At 38.5% G+C, this 17,323-nt stretch overlaps 1 protein-coding gene across 7 annotated transcripts in view; it reads right to left on the reverse strand.

The window, feature by feature from the left end:
• The window catches only part of GALK2 (galactokinase 2), a 145,547-nt gene that overhangs the window by 89,964 nt on the left and 38,260 nt on the right, over positions 1 to 17,323 (reverse strand). For all 7 annotated transcript variants that reach the window (XM_065941835.1, XM_065941839.1, XM_065941837.1 and 4 more), the window contains one exon: positions 14,387 to 14,533. In XM_065941835.1, coding sequence (XP_065797907.1) covers positions 14,387 to 14,533 — 147 coding nt within the window. The remainder of the gene's footprint in view (positions 1 to 14,386; positions 14,534 to 17,323) is intronic.

Consider the following 17,323-nt stretch of genomic DNA (forward strand, 5'->3'; position numbering starts at 1 on the left):
TAATTTCAAGGTCCTCAGCTCAGAGCCCTCCAAAGGCTTTGTCTGGCTTGGAATGAATTTCAAACAAGACTTTGACCATGTGGCCTCTGGCCACCACTCTTAACTCTCCTTCCACCACTCTGCCCTCTCCCCTACTCACCACACCCCATCCACACAGGCTTCTACTGTTCCTGGAATGTGACCAGCAGCCTTTCACCTTAGGTCTCTGGCATTTGTGCGCCTTCTGCCTCCTCTCTCTGCTCACTCCCCCCAGGTCTCACTTCAGATGTCTCCTCCTTAAAGGAGACTTCTAACTCCCTATCTAAAACAGTTGCTACTCCTTTCTACAGCCTATTTTTCTTTTTAACTCTAGCTGATATTATCTTATATATTCATGTGTATAGCTGTTCATTATCTCCCACCAACACCACAATCACCAGCATGTAAGTGTCATGAAAGCAGAGGCTTCACTGATTTTATTCACCTTTGGTACCTAGAATAATACCTGGCACATAGCAAGTGTTCAATAAATGTCACTGAACAGTTGCTTTCAGGACCCCAGCAGAGGAAAGAATTTGCAGGTAGATGCCAATCAAACACACCTTACTAGCCAAAGCTGGTCTTTAGAATTGCAACCTGTTTTGCAAGCCAGCCAACTGTCTCTAAAGTCCATAAGAGGAATTTAGTCCTTTCTTCTTGGCCTCCAAGGACAGCTCCAAGAACACACAGAAACTAAACCCAAGTCTACAGCAACCTAAATCCTGAGCTAGCAAAGCAGGGGGCCTACCTTACAGAATGCCTCCCCAACTAACATTTTCCTGATAGAACATCTCTTGGTTTTTTATACTTAAACTTCATAGACTGTATATATCTCCCAGTTCAATACTTTTTAAAAGGTGCTTGTTTATTTAAGGAAAAAATACACTTACATCCCAAAACCTAAATACTATTGGCCTGCACCCCACAGGTCTACAAGGCCTATGTTTGCCCAATTTCAAGACCAAAGAAAGAGCCCCAAGTCAGCAACAGTGACATCTATGGTTTAATGGATGGGGAAGCTGACATGTCTGAAGCAGAGTTCTGGAGCAACACCCCACCGCATATCACAGTTGGCGGGTAGCAGTCTTACCTCCCGGGGTGGGGGAAAGGGGAGATGACAAGTTACAGGGGAATTGATGTCGGGTGAGCTCATTAGTTACCAGGGAAACCAGTAGAAAGGCATGGCCTTCACCACCCCTTTGATAAGAACAATCACCAGCTGGTGCCTGGGGCATAGATAGGAAGGTCAGTTATTTGCAGAGGATACAAGTAAAACAGGGTCTGTAATAATAGAGGTTGTACGGAGAGCAAGAGAACAGCCACATCGTGAGCGGCCTGACCATATAACAACACTGGTAAAGAAATGGTGTCTGTAACACTGGGACACCAGGCATCCACAGAGAAGACTCAGTGCACTACTACGTAAAGTCACTGCTTGTTAACAACCCTATTAATTGCTCTGGTAGCTCAGTAGTAAAGGATCTGCCTGCCAATGCAGGAGACAGGTTCAATCTTTGATCTGGGAAGATCCCTCACAGTGCAGAGCAACTAAGCCTGTGTGCTACAATTACTGAGCCTGTGCTTTGAAGTGCATGAGTTGCAACTATTGAGCCCAGGTGCCTCAACTACGGAAGCCTACGTGGCCTAGAGCCTGTGCTCCATGACAAGAGAAGCCACCACAATGAGAAGCCAGAGTACCGCAACTGGAGAGTAGGCCCTGTTCACCACATCTAGAGAAAAGCCCAAGCAGCAATGAAGACCCACCACAGCCATAAATAAATAAAATTATTTTTTAAAAAAAGAAAGGCAACTGTTCTAAGTATTTTTCATTGTATTTCTAAGTTACTTATTTAGTGGGATTTTTTTACTGTGTTTTTGTAACATTGTAGGAAATTAGAGACTAAGTTGAAGAGCAACACATTGTAGTTTTTCCTATTTAAAACAATAAGAAATAGGCCTCCACTTAATGATTTTGTGCAGAACATCTGATTTTCTTAATAGATTCCTGCAATTAAGCAAAAGATGCCTGCTTGTTCTTGGATTCACCCAAAACCCACCAACAAGCCTCTCCCCAGGCCTTTCTGATTTGGTTACAGTCTAGCAGCTCATCTGTTCTCAGTCTCTAACTTTGACTCATTGAATCTCTTCTCATGTCTTCTAGTTACCTTTCATTTCATTCACCTTTCTTCTCCTTTTCTTCATTTTTACCAAGGAAATATATGCATATAATCAAAGGAGCTAAAAGGCCTACCACAACAAAAGCAGTCCCTAGCTCTCACCATCTCATCTTCATCCTCAGTACAGTGTGCCCAGAGTCAAACACTTTCAACTAGCTCTTGCTTTAAATTATCAGATCATCTGAGTAAAATGCTATTTCCTAGATATTTCATATTAATTTCATCTACTGCCTTCTTATGATAAATGAGAATTTTAGCTGTCTTACACCTACCTTTCCCCCAATCTTTCTCAATAAATTTATGCCAAAAAAGTTTGGTTAAATCTGTATTCGGTATATTAATTATTGAGACTATTGTTCATTTATGAGCCAAATAATGAAAAATAATTGATTTCCCTTCTGGCACAATTTTTTCCTATATTTAATAATTGCTGAGTTTCCTCATTTGCTTAGTTTAATTTGCACATCTAGTAAGCCTTCCCATAACCAATAAAAACTCTGCAAAAATCACTCTCAATTCATTTTGCAGCACAGTCAAATATGTCAGATTTATCAATTCTTTATTTTCCTGATAAGATTTATCAATTCCATTTTTTCTTCTCCCATCAGGTTCTAATCTGTACTGAGTGTTTTCTAAGCTTCTGGGTGTTGTGGATGTTATGCTGGGATTTCCCATCACTGATGTTCTATAAATACCCAACTCCTCTCTCCTATATTAGATTTCCCATCTCCAAGTTCCCATGTCAACTTCTTTCTTGGTTTACTCCTGAGTTTTGGTTGATTACATGTTGTAGACTTTTAGAATTTGCATGTTTGAGAGTGTTTTATTCTACCTTTTTACTTGATCAGTTCATTTATCCTAAGCTAAAATTCATTCATATTTTGAAGACATTACTTTGTTGCCTTCCATCTCCCAAAGCTATTTTTAATATTTTCATTCCTGTTCCTTTGATTATGATCTTTTTTCTACCCTTTCTCTCTCAATCATTTTTGAGTGTTTTCTACTAATATTCAAGTTTCAAAATTCCCAGACAATATACTTCGGTTGGTTTTCTTTCATTTTTTAAATGGAAAGAAAAGCTTTTTTTTTTTAACTGAGGAGCAATTTGTTTTGTTTTGTTTTCATTTATTATGCTGAATACCCTATGAGCACCTTTCAACTTGAAAATACATATTTTCATTTTGGAGAAATGTTATTTTAAAAATAATAATTTTCTGGGAATGCCCTGGCAGTCCAGTAGTTAGGACTTGATGCTTTCTCTTCAGTGGCCCAGGTTCAATACCTGGGCAAGCCATACAGCAAGGCCAAAATAATAATAACAATAATAATAATGATAATTTTCTAATGATTGTTTATTCTGTTTCTTCTTACTTGTTGGATACTGTATTTCCAGGCTTGATCTATAAGTTTTCTTATTTTTCTCTCTTTTATTGTCCATCCCTTTTTTCCTACTTTATCAGAATTCTTCCAGCCTTTATACTGAACTTTTTTCCAGCTATCATATTTTTAATATCCAAAAGCTCTTTCCTTAGAATTTAAAAAGATGGTAATGATAACCCTATATGCAAAACAGAAAAAGAGACACAGATGTACAGAACAGACTTTGGGACTCTGTGGGAGAAGGCGAGGGTGGGATGTTCTGAGAGAACAGCATTGAAACAAGTATACTATCAAGGGTGAAACAGATCACCAGCCCAGGTTGGATGCATGAGACAAGTGCTCAGGGCTGGTGCACTGGGAAGACCCAGAGGGATCAGATGGGGAGGGAGGTGGGAGGGGGGATCGGGATGGGGAACACATGTGGGTCCATGGCTGATTCGTGTCGGTGTACGGCAGGAGCCACTGCAATATTGTAAAGTAATTAGCCTCCAACTAATAAAAATAAATGAAAAAAAAAGCTCTTTCTTACTGTTTGCTCCTTTTTAAAAAGTAACATTCTATTCTTTTTTTCAACATTTTACTCTCTGAGGACAACAGGATGATGTTGAAGGAATTTTCTGCTCTCAGTATTGTCTTCTGTTTCCTCTGAGTTCCTTTTTTCTTTGTTTACTTCATGTTGAAGGCCTTCTTCCAAAGACCAATTATCTTTTGACAGCCTATCAACCTTAAGAGTGAGTCACTAAAAAGCTGACTAGAAGCTTTGTAAATGGGTTTCTAATATGGTCATAGAGTAGTTGGAGAATTTCGGTGGAAGGGGGCCACCAAATGTCAGTATTTATGGGTCTTTCTCTAGGATGGTTCATCATGGTTTTGTTGCCACTGAGAAGGATCTTCTAATATCCCTGCTGGGGTGTGGAGTGGTAAGGCTGCCAGTATGCTAGAGCTGATCAGAGAAAGGGAGTTGTACTGTTCAGAGGCAGAATGTCCTTTAATCTCCTAGTTTTCAATTCTATTCTGGTCCACCCTTTCTCAGTGCTCAATGTCCCGAAGTCCAGACAATCTTTGTTTCTCCAGAGACTCCTACAAAGGTGGGGGGAAATGGCTTCCTTATTAAGCCAGGTAAGAGTGGGCTCTGAGGGTCTAGCTGCTCTTCATAATGACTTTCAAATAAATTTCCACCTACCGTGTCACCCTGCTTCTTGTGATACCCAGTGCCTCTCATTCCTAAGCCTTTCCAGAGAGCTGTGAGTCAGCTTGCTTTCCATCTGCACCACTCTCCACAGGCACTTGGCTTTGACCTTTCTACTACTCTGCTAAGTCATGCACCATCCTTACACCCACTTTCCATCTTTGTATCTTGTGGTTTAGGGTTGTTTATTAATATGTCTCCTTGATTTATCAAAGATAGAGCTTATGCCGTCTTTTCCTGCTTTCCCTATTTGAAGATGATGTTTTGAGAAAAGAATAACGACTGAGGGGTAAAGAAAGAGAGTAGGTATGTTTTTATTTGGGCTTCCCTGGTGGCTCAGAATCCTCCTGCAATGTGGGAGACCTGGGTTCAATCCCTGGGTTGGGAAGATCTTCTGGAGAAGGGAACAGCTACCCACTCCAGTATTCTGGCCTGGAGAATCCCCATGGACAGAGGAGTCTGGTGGTCTATGGTCCATAGGGTCGCAAAGAATTGGGACATGACTGAGCAACTGAACACAGCACATGTGTTTATTCTGTCATCTTGAAACTAGAAGTCTATAGCCTTTTTGATTTCACAAATCTTTTACCACACCATACTCTTCTGTCTTTGATTCATAATTTGTCTTCCAGACTTTCTGGGTAATTAACCATCTTATTTACTGGTTTCATACATGTAACATTTAGTTTATTAGTAAATTAACAAGTTCCACACCTATCTATCATATCCCATTTGCAGTAACTGTTGTCTGCAATTGAACAGGGTACTGAATTTACATATAACTTGGAGGCGATTATTAATTGAAAGGGCATTAGTTGCCAGTGTCTCATGGGCTTTTTCTTATTCGATAGGCTGACCATTCTGTCCCTCCATTCTCACACTTCTCTGTACCACCAGGAAACTGATTTCTGTGAATAACTTTCCTAGCCCATCCCAGCTCACATCTATTCCCACCCCTTTCACTCTCTCCCTGCCTCGTTGCATTTCTGGCAACATTACTCTATCGCTGCAGCTCCTGAAGGATAATGGCTTCAGGTTTCACAGGGAAACCCTTCCTAGTTGCCTCCCTTGACTCTCCCCAGGCCTCTGTAAATAATCTCTTTATTAAACTCCCTGCAGTTATACCCAGTGAGCCACTCATTTCCTATGAAGACACTGACTGATATATCAGCAAAAAAAAAAGATTTTGAAATAACTCATCTCTAAAGTCGCTTGAGTTATTGTGTTCTATAATTTTTATAAGAGTCAAGTATATACTTGGCACTTAACTAAAGACTTTGGGCAAATTTGGGGCTTCTTTTCAGTCAAGATTTCCTCTTACTATAGCAAAGAAACTCTTGAAACAAATATGCTCAGGCCCTAGAAAATATAAGCATTGTCAGTAAAACTTAGACTAACATGAAAAGTTAGGACATACATATTGTTTCCTTTAGGCAAGGGAGTCATATAGTTCTGGTAAAGTACATATGTTTTTGTTTTTAATTTTTAAAAATTTAGTACAATTGACATACATAATATTAGCTTTCAGTTCAGTTCAGTCGCTCAGTCATGCCTGACTCTGCGACCCCATGGAACGCAGCACACCCGGCTTCCCTGTCCATCACCAACTCCTGGAGCTTGCTCAAACTCATGCCCACCAAGTTGGTGATGCCATCCAACCATCTCATCCTCTGTCGTCCCCTTCTCCTCTTGCCTTCAATCTTTCCCAGCATCAGGGTCTTTTCCAATGAGTCAGTACTTTGCATTAGGTGGACAAAGTATTGGAGCTTCAGCTTCAGCATCAGTTCTTCCAATGAACATTCAGGACTGATTTCCTTTAGGGTTAACTGGTTGGATCTCCTTGCAGTCCAAGGGACTCTCAAGAGTCTTCTCCAACACCACAGTTCAAAAGCATCAATTCTTTGGTGCCCGGCTTTCTTTATAGTCCAACTCTCACATCCATACATGACTACTGGAAAAACCATAGCTTTGACTAGACAGACCTTTGTCAGAAAAGTAATGTCTCTGCTTTTTATATTAGCTTTAGGTTATGATATAATGATTCAATATTTGTATGTATTAGGAAATGAAATCATCACAAGTTTAACATCCTTCACTATACCTGGTTACACATTTTTTCTTGTGATGAGAACTTTGAAGATTTACTCTCTTAGAAACGTTCAAATATGCGATACAGCACCATTATCTATAGTCACCATGCTGTACCCCCATTACATATTTACTTAACTGAAAATTTGTACCATTTGATTCCCTTCACCCATTTCACCCATCCCTCACCTCTGGCAACTACTAATCCAGTCTCTGTATCTATGAACTTGGTTTTTTTTTTTTCTTTTTTTTTTCATTTATTTTTATTAGTTGGAGGCTAATTACTTTACATTATTGTAGTGGGTTTTGTCATACATTGACATGAATCAGCCATGGAGTTACATGTATTCCCCATCCCGATCCCCCCTCCCACCTCCCTCTCCACCCGACTCCTCTGGGTCTTCCCAGTGCACCAGGCCCAAGCACTTGTCTCATGCATCCAACCTGGGCTGGTGATCTGTTTCACCATAGATAATATACATGTTTCGATGCTGTTCTCTCGAAACATCCCACCCTCGCATTCTCCCACAGAGTCCAAAAGTCTGTTCTGTACATCTGTGTCTCTTTTTCTGTTTTGCATATAGGGTTATCATTACCATCTTTTTAAATTCCATATATATGTGTTAGTATGTTGTAATGTTCTTTATCTTTCTGGCTTACTTCACTCTGTATAATGGGCTCCAGTTTCATCCATCTCATTAGAACTGATTCAAATGAATTCTTTTTAGTGGCTGAGTAATATTCCATGGTGTATATGTACCACAGCTTCCTTATCCATTCGTCTGCTGATGGGCATCTCGGTTGCTTCCATGTCCTGGCTATTATAAACAGTGCTGCAATGAACACTGGGGTGCACGTGTCTCTTTCAGATCTGGTTTCCTCAGTGTGTATGCCCAGAAGTGGGATTGCTGGGTCATATGGCAGTTCTATTTCCAGTTTTTTAAGAAATCTCCACACTGTTCTCCATAGTGGCTGTACTAGTTTGCATTCCCACCAACAGTGTAAGAGGGTTCCCTTTTCTCCACACCCTCTCCAGCATTTATTGCTTGTAGACTTTTGGATAGCAGCCATCCTGACTGGCGTGTAATGGTACCTCATTGTGGTTTTGATTTGCATTTCTCTGATGATGAGTGATGTTGAGCATCTTTTCATGTGTTTGTTAGCCATCTGTATGTCTTCTTTGGAGAAATGTCTGTTAAGTTCTTTGGCCCATTTTTTTAACTTGGTTTTTTATTTTTACTTATTTTTCTTTAATGGTGGTGGTTTAGTTGCTAAGTCATGTTCAACTCATGCGATCCCACAGACTATGTCTGCCAGGCTCCTCTGTCCATGGGATTCTCCAGGCAGGAATACTGGAGTGGGTTGTCATTTCTTTCTCCAGGGGATCTTCCAGAGCCAGGAATTGAACCCATGTCTCCTGCATTGCAGGCAGATGATTTACCAACTAAGCAATGAAGGAAGACACCACATATAAATGAACTCATTGATACAACATTTTCTTTCTCTGTCTGACATTTCACTTTAGCATAATGCCCTCAAGGCCCATCCATGTTGTCACAAATGGCAAAATTTTATAGCTAAATAATATTCCATTGTGTATATACATATACATACACACACCACATCATCTTTACCCATTCATCTATCAATGGTTATAGGCTGTTTCCTTTTCTTGGCTATTGTAAATAAGGCTGCTATGTATATGGGAATGCACATATCTTTCTGAGTCAGTGCTTTCATTTTCTTCAAATAAATACCCAGAATTGGAATTGCTGGATCATATGACAATTCTATTTTTAATTTTTTTGAGGAGTCTCCATACTATTTTTATAGTGGCTGCACCAAATTATATTCCCACTAATAGTGAGCAAGGATTCCGTTTTCTTCACATCCTCACCAACACTTATTATCTCATCTTTTTATCATAGTCATTCTCACAGACATGGTATCTCATTATAGTTTTGATATTCATTTCTCTGATGATAAGTGATATTGAGCATCCTTTCCTGTATTTTTTGGCCAACTGTATGTCTTCTTGGGAAAGCTATTCAGATCCTCTGCTCATTTTTTAATTGGATTATTTGGGTTTGGGGGGGGTTGCTATTTAGCTGTATGTGTTCTTTATACTTTTTTAATATTAACCCCTTGTCAGATATATGATTTGCAAATATTTTCTCCCTATTAGTAGCTTGTCTTTCCATTTCATTGATGGTTTCTTTTGCTGGCAGAAAGTTTGATATAATTCCTTTGGTTTTTGTTTGTTTTTGTTTTGTTTTGTTTGCTTTTGTTGCCTTTGCTTTTGGTGTCAAATCCAAAAAATCATCACCAAGACCAATGTCAAAGAGCTTACTGTCTATGTTTTATTCTACTACTTTTATGGTTTTAGATCTTACATTCAACTCTTTAATGTATTTTGATTTATTTTGGGGGTATGGTGTAAGATAAAGGTCCACTTTCATTCTTTTGCATGTGACATCCAGTTTTTCCAACACCATTTACTAAAGAGACTGCCCCTTACCCATTATGTTTTCTTGGCTCCTCTATTGTAAACTAATTGACCAAATATGCATGGGTTTATTTCTGGACTGTCTATTCTGTTCCATTGATCTATATATCTGTTTTTATACCCAGTATATGTGCTTTTTTTGACTTTGAAACACAGAGACAGCCAGAATTAATTCCAAAGTTACAAAGTTTCTTTTTATCTCCTATTCTTCTTTTCCCTTAGATATTCCACCATCAGAAGGCCAGGAAAATGTGAAAAATAAGTTTTACCAATCCTCCCTTTAAAAAGAATGAATTCCTTGACCTCTGTCCCAACCACAGACACCAGATTATCCTCTTCCAGGCATATCTAGACTTTCTGTATCCACTGAGGTTTTCTACTTTCTCACCTCTCATAGGTCCTTCAATTCATTCCCATTTTAAGCTGTTCTTGTCAAGATTTTCTTCAGCTTCTTTGATACTAAATTCAATGGATACTTCTTTGTCTTACCTAACCTCTCAGCATTTGACACCACTGCTACTCTTTCATCAAATATTATTTTCCTTATGTTTGCTGTCACCTGACTTTTCTACTTTTTCCTCCTAAATGTCTGATTGCGCCTCAGTCTCTTTAAGTGGACATCTCTCCCTCTGTCCATCCCTCAAATCTTCATGCTTGTTGGAACTTTGTCTTAGTCTTCCTTATCTTTCTACCTACATTCCTCCACTGGATAGTCTCCTCCACTCCTATGGCTTCAGAAATCAATTATATACTAATGACTCTCAAGTAGACCGTGTCAAGTCTGAATATTCCTCCTGGCTTTCAGAGATACTGTTTGTAACTAAACACTAGGTAACTCCATCAGTGTGCCCACAAATTCCTCATACTCAACATTTTGCTTTCCCCTCAAACGTAACTTTTCATCTATATTCCTTATCTCAGTGAAATATACCAAGCCAGAGACCTGGGTATAATCCTTGACTCTCTGGGTCCCACATCCAATAAATAATCAAGTCTTATTGATTCTGTCAGAGATATACCTTAAATCTATCATCTAATTCTCTCCCCATTCTCACTGCCACTTCCGCAGAAGTGGCATCTCTCTACTGCTAAGACAGTTATCCTCAAGTCTAGATCTCATAATAGACCCAGGACAATCGTTGCAAAATACAGATAAAATCAAGTTATCCTCTTCCTAAAGTCTGCAATGGTTTTACAAACTGCTATCCAAATAAAGCCCAAATTGCTCAACATGGTTTACAAGGCCCAACATCTGGTCTCCTACCCTGTATTTCAAATTATTATGTGTCAGCTAAATTAAGCCTCTTTTAGTTCCTCCAACAAACCATGATTACTCTTACTCTAGACATCTTCACATGATGTTTCCTCCCCCTGAAACATGACTATCCAATGTTATCAGTGTTATCCTGCTATCAGTAGTTCTTTTTTGGCCTATCAGTACTTCTTGACTAACATCTATCAATTCTTCTGTCTCAGTTTAGGTGTACTTAGTTCAGTTCAGTCACTCAGTCGTGTCCGACTCTTTGTGGCTCCACTGACTGCAGCATGCCAGGCCTCCCTGTCCATCACAAACTCCTGGAGTTTACTCAAACTCATGTCCATTGAGTTGGTGAGGCCACCCAACCATCTCATCTTCTGTCGTCCCCTTCTCCTCCCGCCTTCAATCTTTCCCAGCATCAGGGTCATTTCCAATGAGTCAGTTCTTCACATCAGGTAGCCAAAGTGTTGGAGTTCCAGCTTCAAAATCAGTCCTTCCAATGAATGTTCAGGACTGATTCCCTTTAAGATGGACTGGTTGGATCTCCTTGCAGTCCAAGGGACTCTCAAGAGTCTTCTCCAATACCACAGTTCAAAAGCATCAATTCTTCGGCACTCAACTTTCTTTATAGTCCATACATAACTACTGGAAAAACCATAGCTTTGACTAGATGGAGCTTTCTTGGCAAAGTAATGTCTCTGCTTTTTAATATGCTGTCTAGATTGGTCATAACTTTTCTTCCAAGGAGCAAGAGTCTTTTAATTTCATGGCTGCAGTCACCATCTGCAGTGATTTTAGAGCCCCCCAAAATAAAGGCTGTCGCTGTTTCCACTGTTTCCCCATCTATTTGCCATGAAGAGATGGGACCAGATGCCATGATCTTAGTTTTCTGAATTTTGAGCTTTAAGCCTACTTTTTCACTCTCCTCTTTCACTTTCATTAAGAGGCTCTTTAGTTCTTCTTTGCTTTCTGCCATAAGGGTGGTGTCATCTGCATATCTGAGGTTATTAATATTTCTCCCAGCATAATTGATTCCAGCTTGTGCTTCTTCCAGCCCAGCGTTTCTCATGATGTACTCTTCATATAAGTTAACTAAGCAGGGAGATAATATACAGCCTTGACATACTCCTTTCCCAATTTGCAAACAGTCTGTTGTTTCATGTCTGGTTCTAATGTTGCTTCCTGACCTGCATACAGATTTCTCAAGAGGCAGGTCAGGTAGTCTGGTATTCCTATCTCTGTCAGAATTTTCCACAGTTTGTCGTGATCCACATAGTCAAGACTTTGGCATAGTCAGTAAAGCAGAAATAGATGTTTTTCCGGAACTCTCTTGCTTTTTCGATGATCCAACAGATGTTGGCAATTTGATCTCTGATTTCTCTGCCTTTTCTAAATCCAGCTTGAACATCTGCAAGTTCATGGTTCATGTACTGTTGAAGCCTGGCTTGGAGATTTTTGAGCATTACTTTACTAACATGTGAGATGAGTGAAATTGTGTAGTAGTTTGAGCATTCTTTGGCACTGCTTTTCTTTGAGATTGGAATGAAAACTGACCTTTTCCAGTCCCGTGGCCACTACTGCATTTTTCAAATTTGCTGGTATGTTGAATGCAACACTTTCACAGCATCATCTTTCAGAATTTGAAATAGCTCAATGGAATTCCATCACCTCCACTAGCTTTGTTCATAGTGATGCTTCCTAAGGCCCACTTGACTTCGAATTCCAGGATGTCTGGCTCTAGGTGAGTAATTACACCATCCTGATTATCTGGGTCGTGAAGATCTTTTTTGTGTAGTTCTTCTGTGTATTCTTGCCACCTCTTAATATCTTCTTCTTCTGTTAGGTCCATACCATTTCTGTCCTTTATTGTGCCCACTTGGCATGAAATGTTTCCTTGATATCCCTAATTTTCTTGAAGAGATCTCTAGTCTTTCCCATTCTATTCTTTTCCTCTATTTCTTTGCCTTGATCACTGAAGAAGGCTTTCTTATCTGTCCTTGCTATTCTTTGGAACTCTGCGTTCAAATGGGTATATCTTTCCTTTCCTCCTTTGCTTTTCACTTCTTTTCTTTTCACAGCTATTTGTAAGGCCTCCTCAGACAGCCATTTTGCTTTTTTGCATTTCTTTTTCTTGGGGATGGTCTTGATCCCTGTCTCCTATACAGTGTCATGAACCTCTGTCCATAGTTCTTCAGGCACTGTTTATCAGATCTAATCCCTTGAATCTATTTCTCACTTCCACTGTATAATCATAAGGGATTTGATTTAGGTCATACCTGAATGGTCTAGTGGCTTTCTACTTCTTCAAGTCTGAATTTGGCAATTAGGACTTCATGATCTGAGCCACAGTCAGCTCCCAGTCTTGTTTTTGCTGACTGTGTAGAGCTTCTCCATCTTTGGCTGCAAAGAATATAATCAATCTGATTTTGATATTGACCATCTGGTGATGTCCATGTGTAGAGTCTTCTCTTGTATTGTTGGAAGAGGGTGTTTGATATGACCAGTGTATTCTCGGCAAAACTCTCTTAGATGTACTGTTCTGTAAATCTGGATTAGATCTGCTCCTACAGCACACTATGTATCCACTTATCAAACTCTGTTATAGTTGCCTATTCACTTGTCTCTATTCCCTTTTTTAGATCATAAGTACTGTTAATATGAAGGTTAAAACTATACCTATTATATTACCAATGCCGTGAACATTGGCTGGCACAAAGTAGGCACTAGGGAAGTAGTGGTTGAATGATAAATGAATAAACAAATAAACCACCAGATTAAACATAGCACCAGTGGAAGTAGATTTTACACATGGACTTTCTTTCCCTTACTTTCTCTCTTCTCAAGAAACAAATAAAAACAAATTAGATACCCTTACCTCCAAATAAGCAATTGCTTACAAAGGACTAATTAGTGCATAGTTACAATGGCAGTTAAAGTGAATTCTATCTGAGCCTTTGCTTTCTTCTTCATTTTTCTCTTTCTTCCTACAAACAAAATTTTTGAACTGAACGTTTAGGCAGATCGAAGAAAGACATGTAGCTGACTTCCTCTTGATCTGCCTGATGCCCAGTCTATATTCCTAGACATCTGTAAGTGTGGTAGTACATGTACAAGAGATAAAAAAAGAACCTATGATAATATTTTATTTGAACCAGACCTCCAAAACATTAATTAAAGCTGAGCATACCTACTCTGAACTGAAAAATCAGAGATTTATGTGAACTTGTAAAGTTGAGGCTTTCTGACCTCTTGTAGAATTTATGTCTTCTTTAAAAAAGCATTTCCTCTTTGCAATGAAGTATTTTTTTCAAGTTTATTTTAGTGACTAAGCTTCTGGCATAAATAGATATGTTATTCAGTTCCTTTATTGCCTGGTTTTCACCCTTTTTACCCATTTCTTGTCAAATATTTAACAGAAGGTTTTGGGTGAAAATAAGCAGGCCTAATTATGAAGCCTAAAATTTCATCCCTGAAGTTCACTTGTTGATAAGGTGATTTAAAAAGACCTCCAGGCATTCAATCTCCCCACTTAATCTAAGAGCATTTTGATACAACTCTTCACATATTTGCTTACTGTTTGGAAGATATCAACTACCTTGTAGTTTATCACAAGCAGAACTTGCTAAGTTACAACTCATGCCCTGTGTGTGCAGTCCTTTCAGGTAAGACAAAGTTTTTCAATCAAACAAAGGCATTCTAATTTTGAGATTTGGATACTAATACTTTAGAAAGAAAGGATTCTATCGGGCTAAATCTTTCAAAGTGGTTACCTTGGATAGGTTCATGCCCAGCACTGTGAGTGTCACCAAGCCAGCACCACAGACCAAAGCGCTGGAGCTGGAGAGGCCAGAACTCGGCGGGATATTTCCATCTACCAGGCAGTTCATTCCAGTCAGGTCACTGAGCCCAAAGTGTTCCTAGAATAGAAGGAAAAATAGCACTTAGTAACTCTGCTTGGATTCAAGGAGTAGCAGAAAGTTCTTTCATTCCTCAGAGAGCAAAAGCCTCACAATGGACTTATTATGCTACTTATAGAAACAACTTGTGCAATTCAATTTAGTTGAGTCCATACATGACATTTTATTTAATGGCTGTTGGCCACAGGGCACTATAATTTGAAGACTAATTTTTACTTTGTTGAACAAAAAGCTACTGATCCATTTCCTAAAATTGCTTTGAATGGTCTTTTTCATGAATATGAATTGATTTAAGCAAATATGGAAAAATATTAAACAATTATAATTCACATAGCAAGACAAGAAATACATAATTATTAGTTAGGCAGGTTAAATTTTCTATATAGCACATCCCAACACTCTGTCATTGTAAAAGTCTAACACCAAGCAGTGGTTTGTTTCTATGCAGTATTCAATGTAATACTTTTCTTCAGAGAACCTTCCAACCTTTCTCATTTCTATTTTATTTATGGAAAATCCTAGGTACCAAAAGAGTAAGAGACTCTCCCAAGATTACATATAGGGAAATGGAAGTAGGACTGAGGTCTCTGATTTCTGGTTGAGAACTTCCCCACTGCAGTCAGAAACCCAGGCCAGCATACTGTCACTGTGATTTAATGTAAGTCAGCGATATGAGGAAATCCAGATTTTTACCCAAGTTTATAGATACAATTTAACCATATGGTAGCTTTCAAGACAGCCAAATTAGAATTCAGCCACAAATGAGAATGGAGACTCTTAAAGCAGGGAAACTCTATTTCTGCAAAATAGGAAAGTCCAAAAAAATAATCAGACTCTGAAATCAAGATGGAAAGCTCTAAGATACATAGATTAATATATAGGGTGAGGACACTTAGGATGATATCATATCATATCCTTTGTGGTTTGGGATTAAAAATAAATTCAAGGTCACCTCCTTCTCAAGAAAAAGTACCACCGTGTTTACAGATTATTCAAAGGGTTCAAGACCAAAGTACAAAATACTATTATATTACATAATTATGCATTTCATCATACATATTATTCTAGGGAGAAACTTCAGTAGACTAGATAAAATAGCCAAAGTAACAACAAAACTCTGCAAATAAAAGACCGTTTTTTTCCTTTTTTTTTTTTTTCATCTCTTTTTCCCCTAAACTGGCAAAACTCATCCACCACAAAAGAAGAGATTTAGTTGGATGTACTTCTCTTCTTGATTTCAAATGATCTAAAAATTCCCTTTCCAGAAATACAGATTATAAACTGAAATATTGCTGCTGCCAATGCCCTTTCACACAGAACATCAGACAGCTTGTTTAAAAAAATCCTTGGAGAACACTATATATTTAACCATAAACTGATCCACAGGGTGTCTTGAATGTGAATCATACTTACAAACTTATCACACAATGTTTAAATTAAAATGTACAACAGATTCAAAATGCAAATGGGTTTTGCCAAATTCAGAAATAGTGCTATCCCATAAGGATAACATGTTCAATTTAATATAAACAGATTATCCACTGGAACTTTCTAGTATTTGAATTTGAAGGTTTCTAAAAGGCTAACATTTAAATTACTTCTCTGCCAAACATTCATTACACAGACCTGCTTTTGCACGTAAGCTGTCAAATCAAAAGGGAAGGCTGTAAGACCTGAAATTCTCAAATATAACACAAGGCACATTTGTTCTTTTTGTCACTTTATCCATATGCTACAGAAGGCATGTTGCTACAAGAAAGATGAAATTGTATTTGCCAACAAATGTTTCCAAATACTGTAATTCCCACTAATGCTTGTGACAAGCCAAATCATTTGAAGATTTAAAACCTGCCAGTAACTTTTCCTGTACGTTGTTACCATCTGTCTGGGAAAAAGAAAGAAAGGAAGAGATGGGGGCAGGGGAAGAAAGGGAAGCAGGGAGAAAGAAAGATACATACAGAACCACCATGATTAGGGTACAGGATGATACAACAGAAATAAATGTGATGCATATCTGTAATGGATATGCCACTGAATCCTACGCTACTCATGACAAAGTTTCAGATAGTACCATCAGACAGTAAGGAATACAAGCTCTCTAAAACATGAATTTTAGCAAACAAATCAGATTGACTCAGCAAATAAATTTTCTTTCTTCCTTCATAGTTTTTTAATTAGGAGAGAAAGTAGGAATTTTCATCTTCTCATACACGACATTAGAGATATTCAAAGTAACTATTCAGTGTTTCCAGGAAAATCCTTATTTTCCTTATTAAAATCACTAGATCTTTTTTTAAACCCCATCTGAAGTAGTAATAACAAAACTAAGTTAGCATTGATTGAATGCCTACTATGTGTCAAGCACTGTGTGATCCTTCCAACAACTCTTTGTTGAGATAATAATAGCATATTTCACACACAGCAAATCTGAGACTTAAGGAGTTAAATCAACACAGCTGGGTAGAGTCTAGACTCAAACCCAGGGCTGTCCAGCTCTAACTTCTATTACAGTGTACACTTATACATCACTAGAACAAAATGTAAATAATACTACTAGAATGTATCTTTCAAAAGAAAATTTCAACAAAGATTTGAAAACTAGAACAAAGTATCAAATGCACTTGACTTATGAACAGCCACTACAGCCCCCAATGACCACCACCCAGAAACAATCATATCTACTCTATCCCCTAAAATACGTTCATGAGCAAAACAGAGCAGAAACATCAGCACTGAAAGGAGACAAAAATGATATAGTAAACGCAATAAATCTTGATATAATACACATCA

Source organism: Muntiacus reevesi, chromosome 7 (assembly GCF_963930625.1).
Source record: "Muntiacus reevesi chromosome 7, mMunRee1.1, whole genome shotgun sequence".
Taxonomy (NCBI): Eukaryota; Metazoa; Chordata; class Mammalia; order Artiodactyla; family Cervidae; genus Muntiacus; species Muntiacus reevesi.